Here is a 27662-nt window from a genome sequence, read left to right on the forward strand (position 1 = left end):
TGTGTATTGCTTTAAACTCATTGGATGTGACTACTGAATTTGGTTTGGTTCACTTTGTCACTCCATCCACGTAATAACTTTATTTATACTAGCCAATATTCCATGTGTACTGGGCACATCAACTAGATTTTCTTCTTCAGCTTTGTCATCCGTAATCTCAACTGCTTCACTACTCCTATTTCAAAAGGCATCAATAATGTCCGTGTCATCTATGATCTCTGAAATCGGTTCAGATTTACAGATTTCAAGAACATTTCCATTTCCTCATTTGAATTTACTTCACAGCAATAATGAGTCTTAAATGCTGCCATGTCCAGCAGCTGAATTAATGTCATCATGCTGTGCGACAGAAACAGTTTTTATTTTTCTGTCTTTTGATTGCAAAAAATTGGCCGGTGGATGAGCTGGATAGTGGTCAAGTAATAGTTGAGTTTCTTTTCTCAGATTGTGTGACTGTAGTGCTTTCTAACTGATGGAACACACTTTTCTTGAAACCAATTGGTGAAAATGTCACACGTTGTCCAAGCATTCTTTGAATTCCTATATGTGACTTTTAATGATGATAGGTTTACGTGATTGAAGCATCTTGGTCTTTTACTTTTACTTGTATAAAGAGGTTTCAGCTTATGGTTGCCCGATTTATTTGTGGCAAAAAAGAGGGTTATTCTGTCTTTCTTCATTTTTAAACCCGTCTTGTTTCTTGATTTGTGTATCGTGAGACCTGTTTAGAAGCAATCAATAATAAAGTGCCATTTCATCACAATTGCACACTTCATGACCAATTAAATTTTCATCTTCCATTACTTTGTGTAGAACTTCAGGAACCTGTGAAGCAGATTCACTGTCACATGACCTTGCTTGTTCTTTAACAGTCGTTTGGCGAATTCAATTATAACATTTCCATCTTGAAAACCATCTGTTGGAGGCTATAAAATATTTGTTTTCATGTAAATCAAATTTTTCAGCTTGGGCTTTAATAATTGCCACAGAAATTGGCACACATTCACTTATCTTTTTTAAAGATAAGGCATTCATCATGTTGACTGTCTTTTTCCTATTTTGGTCCTTTTTCTGCCATTTTCGCATCACTTTCAACTGCGTTTACAAAACTTCTAAGTTTATTTACTTCTTTCACCCATCCCACGATTGTTCCTTCAGGTACACCACACTCGCATAATAAATGCTTTAGTTTCACCAGTCTTCACACTGTCCATAATTTTTAGTTTATCACTCACAGAATACACTTTCTATTCTGTGAAACACAGGAATCTAGAGAATGAATGAATAATTTATGATCCACATGATGGTTGTGCTCATTTCGATTATTGCCAGGCACTGTTGCCCAGCCACTTTATTGAATGTACAGGGTGTTTCAAAAATGACCGGTATATTTGAAACGGCAATAAAAACTAAACGAGCAGCGATAGAAATACACCGTTTGTTGCAATATGCTTGGGACAACAGTACATTTTCAGGCGGACAAACTTTCGAAATTACAGTAGTTACAATTTTCAACAACAGATGGCGCTGCAAGTGATGTGAAAGATATAGAAGACAACACAGTCTGTGGGTGCGCCATTCTGTACGTCATCTTTCTGCTGTAAGCGTGTGCTGTTCACAACGTGCAGGTGTGCTGTAGACAACATGGTTTATTCCTTAGAACAGAGGATTTTTCTGGTGTTGGAATTCCACCGCCTAGAACACAGTGTTGTTGCAACAAGACGAAGTTTTCAACGGAGGTTTAATGTAACCAAAGGACCGAAAAGCGATACAATAAAGGATCTGTTTGAAAAATTTCAACGGACTGGGAACGTGACGGATGAATGTGCTGGAAAGGTAGGGCGACCGCGTACGGCAACCACAGAGGGCAACGTGCAGCTAGTGCAGCAGGTGATCCAACAGCGGCCTTGGGTTTCCGTTCGCCGTGTTGCAGCTGCGGTCCAAATGACGCCAACGTCCACGTATCGTCTCATGCGCCAGAGTTTACACCTCTATCCATACAAAATTCAAACGCGGTAACCCCTCAGCGCCGCTACCATTGCTGCACGAGAGACATTCGCTAACGATATAGTGCACAGGATTGATGACAGCGATATGCATGTGGGCAGCATTTGGTTTACTGATTAAGCTTATTTTTACCTGGACGGCTCCGTCAATAAACAGAACTGGCGCATATGGGGAACCGAAAAGCCCCATGTTGCAGTCCCATCGTCCCTGCGTCCTCAAAAAGTACTGGTCTGGGCCGCCATTTCTTCCAAAGGAATCATTGGCCCATTTTCAGATCCGAAACGATTACTGCATCATGCTGTCTGGACATTCTTCGTGAATTTGTGGCGGTACAAACTGCCTTAGACGACACTGCGAACACCTCGTGGTTTATGCAAGATGGTGCCCGGCCACATCGCACGGCCGACGTCTTTAATTTCCTGAATGAATATTTCGATGATCGTGTGATTGCTTTGGGCTATCCGAAACATACAGGAGGCGGCGTGGATTGGCCTCCCTATTCGCCAGACATGAACCCCTGTGACTTCATTCTGTGGGGACACTTGAAAGACCAGGTGTACCGCCAGAATCCAGAAACAATTGAACAGCTGAAGCAGTACATCTCATCTACATGTGAAGCCATTCCGCCAGACACGTTGTCAAAGGTTTCGGGTAATTTCATTCAGAGACTACGCCATGTTATTGCTACGCATGGTGGATATGTGGAAAATATCGTACTATAGAGTTTCCCAGACCGCAGCGCCATCTGTTGTTGAAAATTGTAACTACTGTAATTTCGAAAGTTTGTCTGCCTGAAAATGTACTGTTGTCCCAAGCATATTGCAACAAACGGTGTATTTCTATCGCTGCTCGTTTAGTTTTTATTGCCGTTTCAAATATACCGGTCATTTTTGAAACACCCTGTATCAGAATGTTAACCATAAGATGTGTATTCATAGCTTCAGTCAAGCAACAATACTGGTTTGTTGATAAGCCAAACCAAAGGTTGAGTTTGCGTCAATCTGTTTTGGTTATTGTTTAGAAAGCGTGGACATTGCAGCAGTAAACTGCACTGCGGAAAGGCTACATGCAGACACTAATAAGATTTTTTCAAGTTTTTTGAAATATACCAAGAGTGCAAAATTCATTCATAAATGATGCTGTATTTTTTGGGTACGTCAGCACGGTAATTGAGACTTGATGAATTTTTGTGAGGGGTGAACCGTGCAGCAGTATGTCATTTACAAAAGTTTTACCCAGCTGGAACAGTGTTTCCCAGAGTCCCCCAGTGTGCTGTCTAAGGTCAACTTTTGCATGATGCTTCAGCTTACCCAGTAAATGTTGCATTTATGAATATGTGAGTCCTATTGTATTCATCCCTTAAAGAGTTCCCATGTCAGGCTGGTCACTAATATTAAAAGCACTTTTCCTCTTTCTTCTCTTACCTTCTCCCCCTTCAGAGGAAGTGTTGCCATCACCAGTGGCAATGAATATGCTTCCATCAGAAACAAGTGCATCTATAATGCTTCTTTAGCCGTAACATCTGCAATATAATTAAAATTATCAATAGCTGTCGTGCCTCCTTCACGGTATTTACAACAAAATTACAGTGAGCAGTTATCGTTGCATTACACACAAATCATTGACACATCTAGTTTCCTGTACATGCACATACAGGAATACACCTAAGTCAGGTGCTATTACCTGCATTTAACACCTATCAACCACTAGTGGTGTAGATACCATTGCACCTACATCAATATCAGCTAAATTGTTATTGCCACACTCATTTGTCTCACTACAGCACGCATCTTCTTTGTATGGCAGTACAGCTGGCTTGGACTCTGAATTCTCAAGAGATATTAGAGCTACTAATCCTACATTATATTCCTTAATTTTCACAATCTTACTATCTTCTGCAGTGGCTAAACTCCCAAAATTAACATCTTTTTTCCTGACTGTTTCTTTTGTTTGATATATCCCTATGCCTGCAGCAGTTTACACATGGATCGGGTGTCTTCTCTGCACGTCTAACCATCCTCTCTTCATTTTTCGTGTTTCATCTATATAAAACTATTGACAGGATTAACTGTGCCAGTGATAATTGAACATATTGTGATAGCCAGTAAACTGGACAAAGCCCTGTCCCCTCTTACAACCTCCAGCTGCTTTTGCATATTAGTATTATCTGCTCTCAGCTGAGCTAACTAAACTGCCAAAGCTTGTAAAATTTCACTTGTGTTTCTGACTCTGACGTTGTGGAACCTTTACCATCACAGCACAATAGGAGCGTGCCCTACTAATAGAGTACAAACTAAAATATGTTTTACAAACCCTCAGATCATTTTTTCAGCCTGTTTGCCAAAAACTACACATGAAGACAGAACTGCAAATCAGACCATCCACTCACCGTTACATTTGTAGGAAAAAGGGGGAGGCAGTTACTGTGGTCTTAACGCTGCCGATGTTGTCCTCAGTCCAATTGCAGTCAGGAGTCCTGTTCAATGCTCTTTGTTTGTGGATGGCTTCGCAATCTTCTGCACCTTTTCTGATGTTACAAGAACAATGAGGCAACATTGGCTGACCGTCAGGAGGCTAGAAGCTTGGACCAATAAAACTGGTTTTAGTTTCTCACCAGAGAAGATTGTGTGTCAGTTTTATCCTTGCTCATCGAAGTTTTAAGGAATCAGAGCTCACAATGGGGGATAATACTTTACACTTTAATGTCACTGTGTGCTTTGTTGTCTACTATTTAACTCAAAAAGACTTGTCAAGAAAGGGCTTCAGATCATTGAATATTTTGAAATGTCCCAGCAGAAAGGCCTGAGGAACTGAAAGATCACATCTCCTGCAGTTTTATGGGGCAGTTGTCAGATCACAGATTACAGCAACTGTGTTTATAGATCACTACTGTTTCCAGCCTCAAGATGTTAAATGTTGTCCATCATTGGGGCATTTGGATGTCAACTGAAGCCTTTCGGATCAGCCCAGCTCATAGTCTGTTTGCTGGGGCTGGTGAACCACCACTCTGTATTCAGTGGCACCTCCTCCTGGCTCGACATGCCCTGAAAATCTCAGGTGCTGCGTTAGTCATTGGCATTTTGTGGGGTAATCCATCCTAACTCTTAAGCAACTGTTAAGGAATTGGTTCCATGTAACATTGTCATTCGGGATACATGCTACTGACAGTCTCAAGGATCTAGATGTGTCGGACCTCTCTTTATACAGCCAAGGATGGAATAAATTACCTCCTTGGTATTTTCAGAGACCCAAAGTGATTTTAATCTTGACATGGTACTAGAAAACTTGTGCCATATTCTAATGAGTATGTAATATGGTTCGAGAGTAAATCAAAGAATGACAAAGTTAATGAGAAGTAGCAGAAATGAGAACAGTGAGAAACCTAACATCAGAATTGGGGATCTTGAAGTTGACCAAGTTGAGGAATTCTGCTACCTAGGCAGCAAAACAACCGATGATGGGTGGAGCATGGAGGACATAAAAAGCAGACAAGCATAGGGAAAGATAGCATTCCTGCCCAAGTGAAGTCTACTGGTATCAAACATAGGCCTTAATTAGAGGAAGAAATTTCGGAGAATGTACATTTGAAGTACAGCATTGTATGTTTGTAAATCATGGACAGTGGGAAAACTGGAACAGAAAATAATTGAAGCATTCAATATTTCGTGCTACAGAGGAACGTTGAAAATTAGGTGGACTGATAAGGTAAGAAATGAAGACGTTCTCCATGGAATTGGTGAGGATAGGAAATAAATGTATGGAAAACACAGACAAGAAGGTACAGGATTGTGGAACATGTGTTCAGACATCCGGGAATTTCCATGGTACTAGAGGGAGCTGTAGAGGATGACAGAGATTCGAATACATCCAGCAGATAATTGAGGACGTACGTTGCAAGAACTACTCAGAGATGAAAAAGTTGACACGGGAGAGGAATTCGTGGCAGGCCACGTCAAACCAGTCAAAAGACTGGTCACTTAAAAAAAAATTATCATCGTTTATGTGGGTGGCTTCCTAGCAACAGAATGGACTCAGTTGTTTAGCTGTTTTCCCCGACATGTTTTTCAAAGTATGCCTTCAGGAACAATTTACAAATTGTCATACAGAATTACATGGTGTTATGGTGGCACTGGAGTGGATTCACAGGCATCAGAGTACAAGATTTCTCATCTGTTTTGACTCGCCAGTGCACGAAAAGTGTCCACCAAATGTACCTGGTGATCAAAAAGTCAGTATAAATTTGAAAACTGAATAAATCATGGAATAATGTAGATAGAGAGGTACAAATTGACACACTTGCTTGGAATGACATTGGGTTTTATTAGAACCAAAAAAATACAAAAGTTCAAAAAATGACCGACAGATGGTGCTGCATCTGATCAGAGTAGCAATAAGTAGCATAACAAAGTAAGACAAAGCAAAGATGATTTCTTTACAGGAAATGCTCAATATGTCCACCATCATTCTTCAACAATAGGTGTAATCGAGGAATAATGTTGTAAACAGCACTGTAAATCATGTCTGGAGTTATGGTGATGCATTGGCGTTGGATGTTGTCTTTCAGCATCCCCAGAGATTTCAGTTGATCACGATACACTTGCGACTTCAGGTAACCCCAAAGCCAATAATCGCACGGACTGAGGTCTGGGGACCTGGGAGGCCAAGCATGACGAAAATGGCGGCTGAGCGCACGATCATCATCAAACAACGCGCGCAAGAGAGCTTTCACGCGTCTAGCAATATGGGGTGGAGCGCCATCCTGCATAAAAATCATACGTTCCAGCAGGTGTTTATCAACCAGGCTGGGGATGATGCGATTCTGTAACATATCGGCGTACCTCTCACTCGTCACGGTAGCAGTTACAAAACCAGAATCACGCATTTCCTCGAAGAAAAAAGGCCTGATAACGGTAGATGTGGGAAATCGAACGCATACCGTGACTTTGTCGTCATGCAATGAAGTTTCCACGTCAGTTCTTGGATTTTCGGTAGCCCATATTCTGCAGTTGTGGGCGTTGACAGACCCTCAGAGCGTGAAATGAGCTTCGTCGGTCCACAACACGATACGCAACCAATCGTCATCTTCCACCATCTTTTGAAACGCCCACACCGCAAATGCCCTCTGCTTCACTAAATCGCCAGGTAACAGTTCATGATGGCGATGGATTTTTTACGGATAGCATCGGAAGGTACGCCTAAGTGCCAACCAGACAGTGGTGTATGGAATCCCAGTGCGACTGCATGAGCGCTGACTTCCCCGTACATAGACGAACCTGCTACAGTCTCCATTTGTTCCTGAACTGTCTCAGCAGTATTACGCCTTGTGCTCGATTGGCCTCTACGGGGTCTATCGTCTAAACAACCCGTGGCTTCGAACTTCGAAATCATTCTCGCCACAGCTGCATTTGTCAACGGACGTTTACCCATTCGAATCCCCTTCCTACGGTGATAGGATGGTAACGCTGAACTAGCACATTCCCCATTCTGATTATAAAGCTTCACGAAAAGCGCCTTTTCAGGTAACGTCAACATGCTGCGACTGCTGGCGCATCTGATTCTCTCTCTCATTACAGCTCCTTTTATACACGATTGCCATGCGCAGTCACTGATGTTTTGCTGTCCAGTACCATCTGTCGGACATTTTGTGAACTTTTTTTTTCTCCTAATAAAGCTCCATGTCATTCCAAGCATGTGTGTCAATTTTTACCCCTCTATCTACATTATTCCATGGTTTATTAAGTTTTCAAATTTATACTGACTTTTTGATCACCTGGTATCTGGTATACGAGTTGATTCAGACTGATGACCTCGCCGTTAAGTTCCGAACCCCTCCTCAATCAGTCAGCCAGTTGATTCAGGTCATCCTTGACACCTTACAGCAACTGCATCACTATGTCAAGGAGGTGATATTTTGCTCGGTACCTGGACACGTCAGGATACAGGGAAACAACATGGCTGACAAAGCAGTCAGAAAAGCGTGTCAGGGTGGTGTTGTACAACAATACGCTGTCGCATTCCATGCTGTCATCTCATTATCTGACAGATGAATTGTTTGTCAGTGGTATACTGTGTGGTTGGAGGTGAAATTCATTGTACATATTTCCTATTAAACAGAACAGAACAATATATCAAACGCAAATCTCAGACCAGATGAGAATGACCTTTCTCTTCGCCTTCTTTCTACTGATTGCAAGGAAGAGGTTACACCACAATTCCCAAAAGTGCTAGGTGGGAGTCATAGTACAAAACATTGTAAACTACTCCACATGTATAGGTAGTCCCTCGCGCACCATCCCACACTCTGTCCTTTCCCTCCTCCCCATGAGAAAGGCATCTTGACTACTCATCATGGTGCTGATAGGCCATGATATTGAGCACTCCACATCCAAAATCATCATTTTCATCATTGTCTTCTTTATTCATGTACTTTAGATCACCTATCAGCTGAAGTAATTTTTGGTCCCTTCTGGGTTTGACCTTTATTCTCAAAATGTTTCCTGTAGCATGGGCCAACTGGGGAAAAATGCCTTAAATAATGCTTGCTGCATACAGTGTTAAAGATTGTCTGAAAAAAACAACATCTGCATGGTCTCATATATGCCTTAAAAGCCAATCCATCATGGTGGGTCAATGTGTGCCATTTCAGTAGGGCCCACGACACCACAAAGATCACACTGCCAATGCCTATCTGTTAGCTGCCCACTCATGTCAAGGAATATGTGCCTAGCATCTTGGGCCATCAGAATTTCCGGCAACAGTCTTCATGCCAGACGACTTTTGCTGCTGCTGTGTGGTTCCCATACAGAGAGTCCGTAATTGGGGTAGATGGCATCAGCATGAAACTTCCTGGCAGATTAAAACTGTGTGCCGGACCGAGACTTGAACTCTGGACCTTTGCCTTTCGTGGGCAAGTGCTCCACCATCTGAGCTACCCAAGCACGACTCGTGCCCCGTCCTCACAGCCTTACTTCTACCTCTACCATGTCTCCGCAATAACCTTTCTTTCAGGAGTGGTAGTTCTGCAAGGTTTGCAGGAGAGCTTCCGTAAAGTTTGGAAGGTAGGAGACAAGGTACTGGTAGAAGTAAGGCTATGAGGACGGGGCGCGAGTCATGCTTGGGTAGCTCAGATGGTGGAGCACTTGCCCACGAAAGGCAAAGGTCCAGAGTTCAAGTCTCGGTCCGGCACACAATTTTAATCTGCCAAGAAGTTTCATATCAGTGCACACTCCGCTGCAGAGTGAAAATCTCATTCTGGCATCAGCATGAATTGTAGCAAATTAAGCCAACACAGTGGCCTTCATGATCTGGTCATCTCAACAGACTGGTATAGATATTCCAATGTGTATAGCTACAATCCTGCCCCCGTTGGAAGAGGGACAGAAGCGAAAGAATTTATCCAATACCTAATACACTCCTGGAAATTGAAATAAGAACACCGTGAATCCATTGTCCCAGGAAGGGGAAACTTTATTGACACATTCCTGGGGTCAGATACATCACATGATCACACTGACAGAACCACAGGCAACAGAGCATGCACAATGTCGGCACTAGTACAGTGTATATCCACCTTTCGCAGCAATGCAGGCTGCTATTCTCCCATGGAGACGATCGTAGAGATGCTGGATGTAGTCCTGTGGAACGGCTTGCCATGCCATTTCCACCTGGCGCCTCAGTTGGACCAGCGTTCGTGCTGGACGTGCAGACCGCGTGAGACGATGCTTCATCCAGTCCCAAACATGCTCAATGGGGGACAGATCCGGAGATCTTGCTGGCCAGGGTAGTTACTTACACCTTCTAGAGCACGTTGGGTGGCACGGGATACATGCGGACGTGCATTGTCCTGTTGGAACAGCAAGTTCCCTTGCCGGTCTAGGAATGGTAGAACGATGGGTTCGATGACGGTTTGGATGTACCGTGCACTATTCAGTGTCCCCTCGACGATCACCAGTGGTGTACGGCCAGTGTAGGAGATCGCTCCCCACACCATGATGCCGGGTGTTGGCCCTGTGTGCCTCGGTCGTTTGCAGTCCTGATTGTGGCGCTCACCTGCACGGCGCCAAACACGCATACGACCATCATTGGCACCAAGGCAGAAGCGACTCTCATCGCTGAAGACGACACGTCTCCATTCGTCCCTCCATTCACGCCTGTCGCGACACCACTGGAGGCGGGCTGCACGATGTTGGGGCGTGAGCGGAAGACGGCCTAACGGTGTGCGGGACCGTAGCCCAGCTTCATGGAGACGGTTGCAAATGGTCCTCGCCGATACCCCAGGAGCAACAGTGTCCCTAATTTGCTGGGAAGTGGCGGTGCGGTCCCCTACGGCACTGCGTAGGATCCTACGGTCTTGGCGTGCATCCGTGCGTCGCTGCGGTCCGGTCCCAGGTCGACGGGCACGTGCACCTTCCGCCGACCACTGGCGACAACATCGATGTACTGTGGAGACCTCACGCCCCACGTGTTGAGCAATTCGGCGGTACGTCCACCCGGCCTCCCGCATGCCCACTATACGCCCTCGCTCAAAGTCCGTCAACTGCACATACGGTTCACGTCCACGCTGTCGCGGCATGCTACCAGTGTTAAAGACTGCGATGGAGCTCCGTATGCCACGGCAAACTGGCTGACACTGACGGCGGCGGTGCACAAATGCTGCGCAGCTAGCGCCATTCGACGGCCAACACCGCGGTTCCTGGTGTGTCCGCTGTGCCGTGCGTGTGATCATTGCTTGTACAGCCCTCTCGCAGTGTCCGGAGCAAGTATGGTGGGTCTGACACACCGGTGTCAATGTGTTCTTTTTTCCATTTCCAGGAGTGTATGTACTCGAACAGATGGAGATATTTCTACTGTGACAAAACCTTTATTTTGTGTGGAACACTTTGAAGATAAATTTGGAGAAGTTGTCATCGAGAAACTTACACAATGGATCATTACTGATTAAAGCCTACTCTCCTGCACAGTCCGCAGTTCTACAGGTGTGTGAACAACTGGGTGACATGCAAGTGTCCATTGCCCCACATAAAAATTTGAGTACAATTATTAACACCTCTAAAAAAATTCAAATAGCTTGAAGTAAACATAAGCTTGGATCCTAAAAGAGACCTCTTCTAACTTTGACCTCTGACACTTAGAAATGTAATCAGGCTTGGGATCCAATATAAAGAATCCCATATGGTAAAGATACTGATGCGACTGCTGTTGTATAGCTGTTAGGTGTGGCCCCTGTGGCTGATGCTGTTTTTTTTTTTTTAAGAAGAAGAAGAAGAAGAAATAAAAAGAAACCAGCAGTGGTTAAGCCACCATTGGCCATAACAGCACATTTGTAAAATTTTTCATGTGTAGACTTAAATGTTCTACAGAAACTGCTAACTATTTAATACAAAATATGATAGACTTAAAACCAGAATTGAACTAGTGCATCAGTAGCATTTTGCACAATAAAAAATACATACTAAAAATTCTCTATAACATGAATCCTATCCCAAAGAAAGGTCAGACAAACTATGAACTTCACCAAAATTTGCACAATGTGACAATGCTGTAAAACTTGAATGTCATTATACGATGTTCTTTGCAGCCATTATGCAACAATTTTACTACAATGATCTCCAGTGCTTTGGTGGTGCACAGCAAAGTTTTGAAGTTTAAAACCTGTTTGATTGTGTAAGTTGTACAAGATGGCCAAGTTTTGTTTCTTTCTAGAAAATATAGCCAGAGATGATATGTCTAAAATTTGCCGAAAGCTTGGGGTCACTGTTTAAAGCTGCACTAGGGCGCCAAACAAATTACTATATCGCTGCAAGTATTACATTGGCAAAAGTAAAACATCATTGGGGACACCGTGAATCTTCACACAAAATTTTATCAAAAACCGCGACGATCATGCAGGAACGTCTAGCCCACTTGGCATGGAATGACCCTGCACTAATATTATGCAATAATACAAAGGAGTTTCATGCCAAATGTTGTAAAATTTACCAGGTGTGTGCTGCTTAAAACAAATTGCAAATTTATAGGTCGCACACAACTATTTGGATATAGAAACTTGAAACAGAAAAACAGGTTATAACTAAAACATGAGCCTTCAGAAGAGAACTGACAAGACACAAGATGTGCAAAGTATGACAGAATTATTTTTCAAGTGGAAATGATACATACTCATAACGTAGAATGCATATACGTGTTGTCCACAAATAGAGATTATCAAATTTATCTCTCCTTTTTACCAGAGTTCGAGTGACCCACCTGGAAAGAAACAAATAGCAAGTAAATAAGTGTATATATTTATCTCTAAGCAAATAATGCAAACAAATCGGAGGAAGTTCAAGCGTGTTCCCATACAGATATGGCAGAATAATACATATTCGGAATAACGTAGCACATAATTTGTTTAGATTTCCTACAACTGTGTGCTGTGTGATGGTATACAATAGAAATATTGAAAAACATTCTAACTTTTACGAATACATTGAAGAAACTGTCAAAACACTCATTGTAAATGAGTTTGTAAGGAAATAGCTGGAAAACATAATTTTTTTAAAAGATAATTCTGCGTAACTTGCAATGTTGCATCAATTATTTCAGAAAAAACATTAATGAAATAGATAGATAGATATTCAACGATCACAGGCCCTGCAGACCACACACTGCTTCTACAAACTGCCTCCATTCCTTCCTGTTTTGTGCCCAGTTTCTCCAGGTTCTTCAGTTCCCAGGGCTGCTAGGTGCTTTGCCAGGTCGGCGTCCATCCAGCACTGCCTTGGTCATCCAATGGGGCGTTTGGTGTTTGGTTTCCCCGCTAGTGCCATCTTTGCCTCTCTTCCATCTGGCATATGAGCTACATGGCCCACCCATTGTATTCTTTTGCTCTTTATCTTCTGTAAGATAGTTGATTGTCGCATCAGAAGGTAGATTTTCTCGTTTTTTTCCAACTCCTCCATTCTCCATTATCTAAAACTGGTCCCCATATCTTCCCCCTTACTCTTCTTTCAAATATTAATAGTTTTTCTCTTTCTCACTTAGTCATGCTCCATGTTTCTGAACCGTACATTACTGCTGGGCATATCACTGTGTTACAGATTTTCATCTTAATATTCACTTAGATTGATTTAGAGCCAAGCGTCTCTCTGAGGGAATGCATGCATTTCATTCCCACTGCTATTCTTTCCTTGATGTCAATCTTTATGTTGTTGCCCATGGTAAACCAAGATCCTAAGTATTTGAAATTTACCTTATGTTTACTTCAAGCTATTTGAATTTTTTTAGAGGTGTTAATAATTATTCAAATTTTTATGTGGGGCAATGGACACTTGCATGTCGCCCAGTTGTTCATACACCTGTAGAACTGCGGACTGTGCAGGAGAGTAGGCTTTAATCAGTAATGATCCATTGCGTAATTTTCTCAATGACAACTTCTCCAAATTTATCTTCAAGTCATGCAAGTCTTGAACCTCTTGCCATCCATCTCAAGAAATTCTTCCTGCTCTTGCCTTCTTTCTGATTGCATGAACTCTATTTTATCTCAATTCACTTTGAGCCCTACCTTCTGTGCATAATTGTCCATTTTCTGGTATATTTCTTTCAAGTCATGCTTTTATTCACTTAATAGTACTATGTCATCTGCATATGCGAGACAGTTGAAGTTACCGTCCATCTCTACTCTAGCCCACTCCTGTTGACTACACTCTTTCATTACTTTCTCTAATATGACACATGAGAGAGCATCCCCTTGTCTGAGGCCTGTCTCAATCTCGAATGTTTCTGATGTGGCTCCTTGGAATTGTACTGCTGCCTTTGGCCCTTCCATACAAGCTTGCACCATTCTCACTAGCTTCTCAGGGATTCTGAAGTCACACATTGCATTGTATGGGCTATTCCTGTGGATGCTGTCATATGCACGTTGAAAATCGACGAACAGGCTGTAGATATCTTTATCATATTCCCAGTGTTTTCCAAACAATTGTCTTAGTGTGAAAGTGTGATCTATTGTCGATTGGTTTGATTGGAAGCCAGCTTGGTACTCTATGAATGGTTGCAATTTTCCGAAGATAATGATGGACAGCACCTTATATGTTACATTCAGCAAACTGATTCTTCTGTAGTTACCACATTCCATTTTGCTTCCCTTCTTGTATATTGGGCATATTACAGCCAATTTCCATTCTTCTAGCAGTGTCTCCTTCTTCCATATCAACTGGATCAGTTTATATATCACTAAGTGTAAGCTCTCACCTCCCTCCTTGATTAATTCTGATGTTATTCTGTCCTACCCTGGTGCTTTGTTGTTTCTGAGTCCTTTGTTTCCGATCTTCACGTCTTCTTCTCTAACTTCCCATTCTTCTTCATCAGTCCTTTCCTCGGTAGTGTATGCAGGTAATATCTCATCTTGGTCTGGGCGATTCAACAGTTCTGAGAAGTATTCTTTCCATCTTTCTACAATTCTTTCCTTGTCATTTACCAAGTTGCCATTCTTATCTCTAATGAAGAAAGTTGGGCTCTGAAATCCACGTTTCCAATTTTTTATTTATTAGAAGAATTGCCTTGAGTTCTTGTTTTGGCCCTCTGCCTCAACTTGTTCTAGCAAACTGGTTAGATATATTCTTTTCTCTTCTCTGCTCTTAGGATTTGCTTTGTCTCCCTTCTGATGTTGATAAAATGTTCCCTTTTCTGCTTATTCTCCCTGTCAGCTAGCCAATTCTCCCTCACCTGCCTCCTCTTTCCTGTAGCCTTTTGGCATGTCTCGTTGAACCATTTCCTCTTCTTCATTATTTCCTTTCTTCCCAATATATTCTCCACTACACTTAGACTGTGGACTTTGTTTCTTTCCACCTTTCCTCCACGTTCTCTCTTGGGTCCAGGGTCTCTAGGACCTCAAAATGGTTTTCGATTTCTATAGCATATTGTTCTTTAATGGTACTTTCTCGTAGTTTCTCAACATTCAAAGCAGGTTCTAGTGTCCCCTTCTTCTTATGCATGTAGGTGAACATGAGTTTAAGCCTGCACACAATGAGGAAGTGGTATGATGCACAGTCAGCTCCTCTATACGACCTTACGTCCATGACTCTATGGCTATAGTACTGGTCCACCAAGATGTGATCTATCTGGTTGGTGGTTCTTCCATCTGGTGAACACCATGTTCCCTTATGTTTTCTCTTGTGTTCAAAGTAAGACGAACTTAATCTTAGGTTCTTTGAGATAGCTAAATTGATCATCCTCTGACCATTCTCATTGGTCTCATCATGCAAACTGTGCCTTCCTATGTAGGGTATTCTCTTGTTAACAGCTTTCAATTCCTTCACCGAATTTGTCGCGTTGTTGTGTATTACAAACCCAGTGCCGAATTCAGGTTTATCTACACATCAGACGTAGAATAGTGTGTATCCATCCTCTTTGTGATTTCCTTTGAGTTCCTTCTCGTAGCCGTCTTGTCTCTTGTACTGCCAGCAGGTCCAGTTTATATCAGTTAATTTCTGAGACCATAGGCTGGATGGTTCCTGGTCTATACAGGCTCTGAACATTCCAAGATCCAAAATTAAAATTTTTAAATCGTATGCCATTTGTCCGTTGCAGTTTTCGTATTCCATTGTATCCATTCCCGTCTGAGGCAAATTTGTATTTCGTAACAAAGAGTTAGAGTTGTTAGCCCAATTGCCCAATCCTTTAGCAAAATTGGTGTAAACTATGAGTAAATGTTGCATTTCTCAGAGAAAGTAGTAACATTTTTACTTTGTAGTTCCTAATTAATTCTTTCAACATGAAATTTCGTAAATAATTACAGCAATCATTACACCAAAAAATATCAAATAAAAAAATAGAGGGAAACATTCCACGTGGGAAAAATATATCTAAAAACAAAGATGATGTAACTTACCAAACGAAAGCGTTGGTATGTTGATAGACACACAAACTCACACACAAAATTCAAGCTTTCGCAACACACGGTTGCTTCATCAGGAAAGAGGGAAGGAGAGGCAAAGACGAAAGGATGTGGGTTTTAAGGGAGAGGGTAAGAAGTCATTCCAATCCCGGGAGCGGAAAGACTTACCTTAGGGGGAAAAAAGGACAGGTATACACTCGCACGCACACATACACACATTCATCTGCACATATACAGACACAAGCAGACATATGTAAAGGCAAAGAGTTTGGGCAGAGATGTCAGTCGAGGCGGAAGTACAGAGGCAAAGATGTTGTTGAATGACAGGTGAGGTATGAGTGGCGGCAACTTGAAATTAGCGGAGGTTGAGGCCTGGTGGGTGATGGGAAGAGAGGATATATTGAAGGGCAAGTTCCCATCTCCGGAGTTCTGATAGGTTGGTGTTGGTGGGAAGTATCCAGATAACCCGGACGGTGTAACACTGTGCCAAGATGAGCTGGCCGTGCACCAAGGCATGTTTAGCCACAGGGTGATCCTCATTACCAACAAACACTGTCTGCCTGTGTCCATTCATGCGAATGGACAGTTTGTTGCTGGTCATTCCCACATAGAAAGCTTCACAGTGTAGGCAGGTCAGTTGGTAAATCACGTGGGTGCTGACACACGTGGCTCAGCCTTTGATCGTGTACACCTTTCGGGTTACAGGACTGGAGTAGGTGGTGGTGCGAGGGTGCATGGGACAGGTTTTACTCCAGGGGTGGTTACAAGGGTAGGAGCCAGAGGGTAGGGAAGGTGGTTTGGGGATTTCATAGGGATGAACCAAGAGGTTGCGAAGGTTAGGTGGACGGCGGAAAGACACTCTTGGTGGAGTGGTGAGGATTTCATGAAGGATGGATCTCATTTCAGGGCAGGATTTGAGGAAGTTGTATCCCTGCTGGAGGGCCTCATTCAGAGAGTGATCCAGTCCCAGAAAGTATCCTGTCACAAGTGGGGCACTTTTGGGGTTCTTTTGTGGGAGGTTCTGGGTTTGAGGGAATGAGGAAGTGGCTCTGGTTATTTGCTTCTGTACCAGGTCGGGAGGGTAGTTGTGGGATGCGAAAGCTGTTTTCAGGTTGTTGGTGTAATGATTCAGGGATGCAGGACTGGAGCAGATTTGTTTGCCATGAAGACCTAGGCTGTAGGAAAGGGACCGTTTGATATGGAATGGGTGGCAGCTGTCATAATGGAGGTACTGTTGCTTGTTGGTGGGTTTGATGTGGATAGATGTGTGAAGCTGGCCATTGGACAGATGGAGGTCAATGTCAAGGAAAGTGGCATTGGATTTGGAGTAGGACCAGGTGAATCTGATGGAACCAAAGGAGTTGAGGTTGGAGAGGAAATTCTGAAGTTCTTCTTCACTGTGAGTCCAGATCATGAAGATTTCCTCTAAGTGACCCATAAATAGGTTGGCGTACGAGGGGGCCATCCTGGTACCCATGGCTGTCCCCTTGAATTGTTGGTATGTCTGGCCTTCGAAAGTGAAGAAGTTGTGAGTCAGGATGAAGCCGGCTAAGGTAATGAGGAAAGAGGTTTTAGGTGGGGTGGCAGGTGATCGGTGTGAAAGGAAGTGCTCCATCGCAGTGAGGCCGTGGACGTGCCGAATGTTTGTGTATAAGGAAGTGGCATCAATGGTTACAAGGATGGTTTCTGGGGGTAACAAATTGGGTAAGTATTCCAGGCATTCGAGAAAGTGGTTGGTGTCTTTGATGAAGGATGGGAGACTGCATGTAATGGGTTGAAGGTGTTGATCTACGTAGGCAGAGATATGTTCTGTGGGGGCTTGGTAACCAGCTACAATGGGGTGGCCAGGATGATTGGGTTTGTGAATTTTAGGAAGTAGGTAGAAGGTAGGGGTGCGGGGTGTCAGTGGGGTCAGGAGGTTGATGGAGTCAGGTGAAAGGTTTTGTAGGAGGCCTAAGGTTCTGTGGATTCCTTGAAGCTCCGCCTGGACATCAGGAATGGGATTACCTTGGCAAACTTCGTATGTAGTGGTGTGTGAAAGCTGACGCAGTCCCTCAGCCACATACTCCCGATGATCAAGTACCATGGTCGTGGAACCCTTGTCCGCCAGTAGAATGATGATTGATCGGTCAGCCTTCAGATCACGGATAGCCTGGGCTTAAGCTGTAGTGATGTTGGGAGTAGGATTAAGGTTTTTCAAGAAGGATTGAGAGGCAAGGCTGGAAGTGAGAAATTCCTGGAAGGTTTGGAGAGGGTGATTTTGAGGAAGAGGAGTTGGGTCCCGCTGTGACGGAGGACGGAACTGTTCCAGGCAGGGTTCAATTTGGATAGTGTCTTGGGGGGTTGGATCATTAGGAGTAGGATTAGGATTATTTTTCTTCGTGGCAAAGTGATATTTCCAGCGGAGAGTACGAGTGTTGGACAGTAAATCTTTGACGAGGGCTGTTTGGTTGAATCTGGGAGTAGGGCTGAAGGTGAGGCCTTTGGATAGGACAGAGGTTTCGGATTGGGAGAGAGGTTTGGAGGAAAGGTTAACTACTGAATTAGGGTGTTGTGGTTCCAGATTGTGTTGATTAGAATTTTGAGGTTTGGGGGGGAGTGGAGCTGGAAGTGGGAGATCGAGTAGATGGGAGAGACTGGGTCTGTGTGCAATGAGAGGAGGTTGAGGTTTGCTGGAAAGGTTGTGGAGAGTGAGTGAGTTGCCTTTCCGGAGGTGGGAAACCAGGAGATTGGATAGTTTTTTGAGGTGGAGGGTGGCATGCTGTTCTAATTTGCGGTTGGCCTGTAGGAGGATGCTCTGAACAGTCAGTGTGGATGTGGGAGAGGAAAGATTGAGGACTTTTATTAAGGATTCATTGGCTGAGTTGATGTGTAGGTGAAGCATTAGGTGGGTGAGGGCTATGGATTGTTCAGTTTGGAACTGGTATAGGGACTGATGGAAAGAAGGGTTACAGCCAGAGATGGGAACTTTAAGTGTGAGGCCTTTGGGGGTAATCCCAAATGTCAGACAAGCCTGAGTAAATAAAATATGGGAGCGTAATCTGGCTAGGGCGAAGGCATGTTTGCGGAGGGAATGTAAATAGAACTTAATGGGGGCGTTGTGGGGATGTTGTGAGGGTAACATGGTATTAGAAGGTGGAAAGTGTAACATGAGGCTGAAATGAAAATGAAAATAAAAATATATGGGAAGAGATAAAGGTGAACTAGAAAACAACTGGAGATCTGGTGTGAAAAAAGTCGAAAAAGTGCTGGTTAAAGCTGAGCTGTGGTGAAATTGGGTTGGTAAACAACGATGTGCACAAAGGTTAGGTGGTTGTGTTGCCGCCAAAACACGTTAAAGGGTGGAGAAATTTGGGAAAATTTCGAAAAAACTGCGTGTAAATGTATTAAAAGGAGTGGTTTTGTGGTGGCAGCTTATGAAAGTGAAGCTAACAATTGTCTGACGAAGAAATAATGACCTTAAAACCTGTGGGAAGCGGCTAAAAATGATCAGTGATGTGGGAAAAACGGAAATGTAAATAGTGCGAAAGTTGTTAGAACTAGCCGAAACGGTTGTTTAATAGGTGAAAAGAACTGTTTGTGAACTGGGAACGGTGGATTTTATAGCAGCGGTAGTGTTGAAAGCGGAAAAAAATTAAGGTTATCATTTGGCAGTGGGTTACATATTATTGAGTATATATAGGCAGGATTAAATTGTATGGTGGATTACGGTAAAAATGAAAGAGGGAAAGACGAAAGGATGTGGGTTTTAAGGGAGAGGGTAAGGAGTCATTCCAATCCTGGGAGCGGAAAGACTTAACTTAGGGGGGAAAAAAGTACAGGTATACACTCTCGCTCTCGCGCGCGCGCGCACACACACACACACACACACACACACACACACACACACAAGCAGACATATGTAAAGGCAAAGAGTTTGGGCAGAGATGTCCGTCGAGGCGGAAGTACAGATGCAAAGATGTTGTTGAATGACAGGTGAGGTATGAGTGGCGGCAACTTGAAATTAGCAGAGGTTGAGGCCTGGTGGGATTTGGAGTAGGACCAGGTGAATCTGATGGAACCAAAGGAGTTGAGGTTGGAGAGGAAATTCTGAAGTTCTTCTTCACTGTGAGTCCAGATCATGAAGATTTCATCAATAAATCTGTACCATACTTTGGGTTGGCTGGCCTGGTTAACCAAGGAGGCTTCCTCTAAGTGACCCATAAATAGGTTGGCGTATGAGGGGGCCATCCTGGTACCCATGGCTGTTCCCTTGAATTGTTGGTATGTCTGGCCTTCGAAAGTGAAGAAGTTATGAGTCAGGATGAAGCTGGCTTTGGTTCCATCAGATTCATCTGGTCCTACTCCAAATCCCATGCCACTTTCCTTGACATTGACCTCCATCTGTCCAATGGCCAGCTTCACACATCCGTCCACATCAAACCCATCAACAAGCAACAGTACCTCCATTATGACAGCTGCCACCCATTCCATATCAAACGGTCCCTTCCCTACAGCCTAGATCTTCATGGCAAACGAATCTGCTCCAGTCCTGAATCCCTGAATCATTACACCAACAACCTGAAACTAGCTTTCGCGTCCCGCAACTACCCTCTCGACCTGGTACAGAAGCAAATAACCAGAGCCACTTCCTCATCCCCTCAAACCCATAACTCCCACAAAAGAACCCCAAAAGTGCCCCACTTGTGACAGGATACTTTCCAGGACTGGATCGGACTCCGTATGTGGCTCTCCAGCAGGGATACGACTTCCTCAAATCCTACCCTGAAATGAGATCCATCCTTCATGAAATCCTCACCACTCCACCAAGAGTGTCTTTCCGCCGTCCACCTAACCTTCGTAACCTCTTGGTTCATCCCTATGAAATCCCCAAACCACCTTCCCTACCCTCTGGCTCCTACCCTTGTAACGGCCCCGGTGTAAAACCTGTCCCATGCACCCTCCCACCACCACCTACTCCAGTCCTGTAACCCGAAAGGTGTACACGATCAAAGGCAGAGCCACGTGTGACAGCACCCACGTGATTTACCAACTGACCTGCCTACACTGTGAAGCTTTCTATGTGGGAATGACCAGCAACAAACTGTCCATTCGCATGAATGGACACAGGCAGACAGTGTTTGTTGGTAATGAGGATCACCCTGTGGCTAAACATGCCTTGGTGCATGGCCAGCACATCTTGGCACAGTGTTACACCATCCGGGTTATCTCGATACTTCCCACCAACACCAACCTATCAGAACTCCGGAGATGGGAACTTGCCCTTCAATATATCCTCTCTTCACGTTACCCACCAGGCCTCAACCTCCGCTAATTTCAAGTTGTCGCCACTCATACCTCACCTGTCATTCAACAACATCTTTGCCTCTGTACTTCCGCCTCGACCGACATCTCTGCCCAAACTCTTTGCCTTTACATATGTCTGCTTGTGTCTGTATATGTGCAGATGAATATGTGTATGTGTGCGCGCGAGTGTATACCTGTCCTTTTTTCCCCCTAAGGTAAGTCTTTCCGCTCCCGGGATTGGAATGACTTCTTATCCTCTCCCTTAAAACCCAAATCCTTTCGTCTTTGCCTCTCCTTCCCTCTTTCCTGATGAAGCAACCGTGTGTTGCGAAAGCTTGAATTTTGTGTGTGTGTTTCTGTTTGTTTGTGTGTCTATCAACATACCAACGCTTTCGTTTGGTAAGTTACATCATCTTTGTTTTACATATATATGACAGGTGAGGTAAGAGCGGCGGCAACTTGAAATTAGCGGAGGTTGAGGTGTGGTGGGTAATAGGAAGAGAGGATATATTAAAGGGCAAGTTCCCATCTCCGGAGTTCTGATAGGTTGGTGTTAGTGGGAAGTATCCAGATAACCCGGACGGTGTAACACTGTGCCAAGATGTGCTGGCCATGCACCAAGGCATGTTTAGCCACAGGGTGATCCTCATTACCAACAAACACTGTCTGCCTGTGTCTGTTCATATGAATGGACAATTTGTTGCTGATCATTCCCACATAGAAGGCTTCACATAGTTAATTAATTAAACCATTAACTTTTATTAGTCTCTAATGTTATGTTTCAGAATTGTTACAAATAAGACTTTTGCCATTCTGTTGCTGAAAATATTAATATTTCAAAAGATTGTTCATGCAGCTTGCTAAGAAAATAAAACAATTAATCTTAAATTGTTCATTTCTTCATTCGCTTTTCATTTCAGTTGTTGTATATTTCCAGACATTTTCTCTGTACGTTGTTCCAGTCCTCAAAGCTTCACCTACACTTTTTTCTTCGTAGCTCTTGTAGAATGAATTATTCTAAATTTTTTTTATGCCTTTGTTTAGTCCTGCTTTCAGTTGTACCGTTACTATAGTAATTTTAATAAACACTGGTTTTGCATTTAATTTCTGCATGGAAAGTCTGGAGAGTTTCCATGATAATTCATTGAAATGTTACAGTTCCTTTCCATCAAATGAAAAAGAAGTAGTATTTCATCAAAGTTGCTGTTCTTCAAAGAGGAAATACGGTAAAATCTCGGCGCAAACTCTTTTCCCCTTTAAAATGATGTTGAATGGTGTCAGTTAATGTTACTGATGTTCCGTATGTAATTAACATCTTAAAAATCAGGTAAATAAATCCTGATTGTATTACACATTTTAACCCAATTCACAGTGGAAAGAAGATATAATATTAGAGTCTTGAAAAAATTATTTGTACGAAGTATAAAACTTAGTTTTAGATGAAAAATCATCAAAATACAGAAGATAATACATTATTAAAACAAATCTACAGTGCTATCTTTCTTTTATATCTGAAGCAAAATTGATTTTTCAGTGAATTTTCTTCACTTACTGTATTTATTAAGAGATTTGATACAAAAATGTCTTGTTAACATAGCTTACCTTTTGAGGGACATTAGAGTGATAAAGGTGATTCTTATCTGTTTCAGGCATGGATGGGCAAGTGGAATGGGGGCGATAAGGTCACCTCATGTCAAAGTAATTTGCCCAACAGCGTAAGTTTGAAGAATTGAGGCACATTAAATTTGTTGTCTGCTCCAAACCGAATAATATTTTACAGCCATATTTGGAAAAGAAGTAGCAATACACCGCTGGAATATATACATTGATAAACCAGAACATTATGAACACCCATCCGACAGCCAGTATGTCCACCTTTGGCACAGACAACAAGTGGCAACGTGACATGGCAAGGAAGCAGTGAGGTCTTGGGAGGTCACTGGAGGGAGTTGGCACCACACCTGTGCGCGCGCGCGCACGCACACATGCACACACACACACACACACACACACACACACACACACACACACACACACAGTCACCTAGTCCTGTGAATTCCAGGGGAACCACGATGGGCTCTGATGCCACCTTCAATCTCATCCCAGATATGTTCAATCAGGTTCAGATCTGTCAAACTGGGGAGACAGAACATAACTGGAATGTGCCAGTATGTTCCTCGAACCACTCCATCACACACGTGGCCTTATTACGTGGCACATCATCTTGTTGAAAAATGCCATTGCCGTCGGGAAGCATGATCGTCATAAGGGGTGTATGTGGTCTGCAACCAGTGTACACTACTCCTTGGATGTCAAGGTGCCTTGCATGAGCTCCACTGTACCTGTGGATGCCACCCTGAATGTTCCCACAGCAAACTGGAGCTGCTGCCAGTTTGTCTCCGCCCCACTGTACAGGCATCAAGGAGCTGTTCCCCTGGAAGACGATGGATTCACACCCTCCCATCGGTATTGAAGAAGGTATCGGTATTCATTAGACCATGCAACACTCTGCCACTGTGCCACCATCCAGTGCCAATGCTCACATGCCTATTTCAGTTGTAGATGTCGATGTAACGGTATTAACATTGGCATGCATGGGTCGTCGACCGTGGAGGCCCATTGTTAGAAGAGTTCGGTGCACTGTGTTCAGACACTTTTTCGCTGCCCAGCATTACAGTCTGATGTTAGTTCCGCCACAGTTCACTGCCTGTTCTATTTTACCAGTCTGCCCAGCTAACAACATGCGACAACTGTAATGAGGTGTGGCCACCCAACTCCACGACATAGGGATGTTGTTTCTCCTTGGCTTTGCCACGTGTTAAAAACTCTCACCATAGCACTCCGCAAACACCTGACAAGTTGTGCAGTTTCTGAAATGCTTATTCAGAGCCTCCAGGCCATCACAATTTGCCTTCAGCCATACTCAGATTGCACACCTTCCCCTTTCTACACACGGATAGCACACTGACTGATACAACATGCACTGTGCTTGCGTCTAACAGTCGTTCCTCGCCAGGTAACACTAGCACCTGGACAGGTTTATATTGCTAGTAGGCCAGTAGTCATAATGTTCTGGTTCAGCAGTGTATAATTTAATTTTGTATTTTTCCTAGCATTTCCTTCTTGGAAAAAGAGTATATCAGCATTCTTTTAACTAATGATGAATCACATATCATTAATTTTCAGTGATTAAAATACAGATTAAATTAGCAGAAACACATTTTACTGTGGAATTCCCATATAAACAGCTTACTAAAAAATATGTAAAGTAAGTAATCATATAACTGCAAACATGTTGTGTTATATCATGGGCCAACTAGCTGGTACACTTATATCATTATTCAGTAACACATTGGCAAGAATTAAGAAATATTTTTTTCCCTTATGTTACTGCCAAAAACATTTATTTTAATAGTCTAAATATAATACAATAGCAAATATAAAATTACCATCAAACAATGGAAAATCCAGGATGGAATGTAACAATATTATGAAAACGAAAGTTGCTACCCACCATATAACGGATTTGCTGAGTCGCATACGCACGCACGCACGCGCGCAGAGGGGGGGGGAGGGGAGGGGGGGAGTAGCAGAAAAGGAGAGAAGTAAAAAGACCGCATGTTATGGTGGAATGACAGCTGTGTAGTGCTGGAATGGGAACAAGGAAGGGGCCGGATGGTTGAAGACAGTGACTAACGAATGTTGAGGCCAGGAGGGTTATGAGAATGTAGGGTGTCCCACATACTGTTCCTGCGTTGTTGCTTCGCTCATGGAATCAATCCCCCCAAATGGCCTTACCATCAAATTACCCATCTCTAGCTGCGACCCCTTCTTCCACAATGACCTGCACCTATTCATATTCTGTCAGACCTTGGCCCTTCACCAACATAGTCCTGCAAAACCATACCAACCAAGCCCAAACCTCCTTGCCGTACCTTCTCTCCATCCGCAAAATTGCTGTGCAGTCTCAAATTCCTGGAACCCATAACACACACTGAAACTTTTGCCCTGCAGGAACTTCAGCAACATGCACAATGCCACCTCAAAAGGCTCTCCATCCTGCTCACATCCTACTCCCACCTTGGAGTACCACAGTCCACCACCTGTACACCAACCTCTAAACCTCCCCGCATGCCCTCATACCTGACAGTGTCCCGCAGTCCTCCTACACTTTCGCCATCCTCCAAATCTCACTCCCACCACCACACGGAATCTAGAATCTAAACAGATCCATAACACAGCCATCAACCTTTCATCCAGAAGTCTTAGTCCCACAGAAATATCAGTCCTTTCCAAAGGCCTCACCTGTTGCCCCACTCCCGAATTCAGTCGTGCAGGAATTGTTAAAGACCTTCAGCCATACTGCCCATTGCTACAGTGGAAACACTTTCACCTATCAGACTCAACCAAAGACCAATACTAAACCCTACCTAACTCAGTTCACTCCTCCATCCAAGCGTGATCCACTTCCACTGCTCCCAAATCGTCCCGTTACTTTCCAGAATTTCTTAACCTTGAACCTTGTTTCACCATCATTCCCCAAATCCCTCAACATGCAAACTAACCTAACATCCACAGAAAGAACCGCAGTCCACCATCTAAAAACAGATCCTGATCTTATAATCCTACCTGCAGACAAAGGCACCACCATTGTTGATTTGAACCGCAAGGATTACGTGGCAGAAGGGCTCCGTCAGCTGTCAGATACTTCCACCTACAAACCATGCCACATTGACCCCATTCCAGAAATCAAGCAGCATCTCCAGTCACTACTCAAATCCATAGGCCCATCCCAGAACCTATCGCCAGAGCCCATATCTCTACTCACCCCTACCACTCCCTCCACTTCCACCTTCTGCATGCTTCCTCAAGTCCATAAACCTCTCGACCCAGGACACCCCATTGTGGCTGGTTACTGTGCCCCCACTGAGAGAATCTCTTCTCTCACAGACCAACACCTTCAACCCATTAACCGGAACCTACCCTCCTATTTAAAAGATACCTACAATTTCCTCCACCGACTCTCCACAGTTCCTGTCCCCTTACCGCACGGTGTCCTGTTTGTCACTATTGATGCCCCCCTCCCCCCCCCCCCCTTTACACTAACATTCCTAAAGCCCATGACCTTACTGCTAGTCCCACTGCGCGACAGTTTCCAAATCAAAACTTCCTTCCTAGTCACCATGACCAACTATATCCTCACCCAGAATTACTTCTCCTTTGAAGACATTACCTACATAAAAATCCAGGTTACGGCTATGGGAACCTGTGTGGCACCACCCTATGGCAACCTAATCATAGGCGGTCTAGAGGAATCCTTCCTAAAAACCCAGAATCCGAAACCCCTCATCTGGTTCAGATTCATTGCTGACATCTTTATGATCTGGATCAAGGTTGACAACACCCTACCCGCATTCCTCCGAAACCTCAACAACTTCTCCCCCATCAAGAAGCAACCTTGCATCTGCAGTGATGAGCGGTCCCTCTCGAAATATACTGATGGTCTCACTGAAGCCTCCACAGACTGTTATCGTCCCAACCTCGTATAAAAGCAAATTCCTGTGCCATATCTTTCCAGTCTCCCACCACCTCCCAAAATCCCACTGTCCTGCCACAGGGGAGCACTCCCCTCATAACACAGTACCACCCAAGACGAGAGCAACTGAATTACATTCTCTGCCAGGGTTTTGACTACCTCTTGTCGTGCCCTGAAATGAAAAATGTTCTGCCCACTATCCTTCCCAACCCTCCGACAGTGGTATTCCGCTGCCCACCGAACCTACACTATATACTAGTTCATCCTTACACAACCCCTGCTCCCAACCCCTTACCTCATAGCTCATACACCTGTAATAGACCTAGATGTAAGACTTGTCCCATACACACTCCCACCACCACCTACTCCAGTATGGTGACAAACATCACCTTTCCCATCAAAGGTAGGGCTACCTGTGAAACCAGTCATGTGATCTACAAGCTAAGCTGCAAACACTGTGCTGCATTCTATGTGGACATGACTACCAACAAGCTGTCTGTCTGCATGAATGGCCACCTACAAACTGTGGCCAAGAAGCAAGTGGACCACCCTGTTGCTGAACACGTTGCCAAAAATGACATTCTAAATTTCAGTGACTGCTTCCCAGGCTGTACCATATGGACCCTTTCTACTAACACCAGCTTTTCTGAACTTTCTCTGCAATACATCCTATGTTCCTTTAACCGTCCTGGCCTCAACCTTCATTATTCACTGTCCTCACCCATCCAGCCCTTCCCTGTTCCCATTCCACCATCATGCCCAGTCTTTTTACGTCTGTCCTTTTCCACTACTCCCCCCCCCCCCTGCCCCCTTCCCCAGCTTTCCCCTACCCTCTGTCTACTCAGCAGCACCTCACTGTCCACCAACCCCAACATACTATCCCTCCCCCTCCCCGCCCCAGCATCCTCCGTACTCCCACCCAGTCACCACTCCCTTCATGTATTTGTGCTGCTGCTC

General features: G+C 43.9%; 1 protein-coding gene across 2 annotated transcripts in view; it reads left to right on the plus strand.

Annotated features, from left to right (window-relative positions):
- Positions 1 to 27662, plus strand: part of LOC126251372 (acyl-protein thioesterase 1) — a 127975-nt gene that overhangs the window by 24856 nt on the left and 75457 nt on the right. Inside the window, exon 3 of one of the 2 annotated variants that reach the window (XM_049951755.1) lies at positions 22819 to 22884. The exons of the other annotated variant lie outside the window; for it this stretch is intronic. Coding sequence (XP_049807712.1) covers positions 22819 to 22884 — 66 coding nt within the window. The remainder of the gene's footprint in view (positions 1 to 22818; positions 22885 to 27662) is intronic. 2 annotated transcript variants of the gene reach the window in all.

The sequence above is a fragment of the Schistocerca nitens genome, chromosome 4 (assembly GCF_023898315.1).
Source record: "Schistocerca nitens isolate TAMUIC-IGC-003100 chromosome 4, iqSchNite1.1, whole genome shotgun sequence".
NCBI classification, from domain to species: Eukaryota; Metazoa; Arthropoda; class Insecta; order Orthoptera; family Acrididae; genus Schistocerca; species Schistocerca nitens.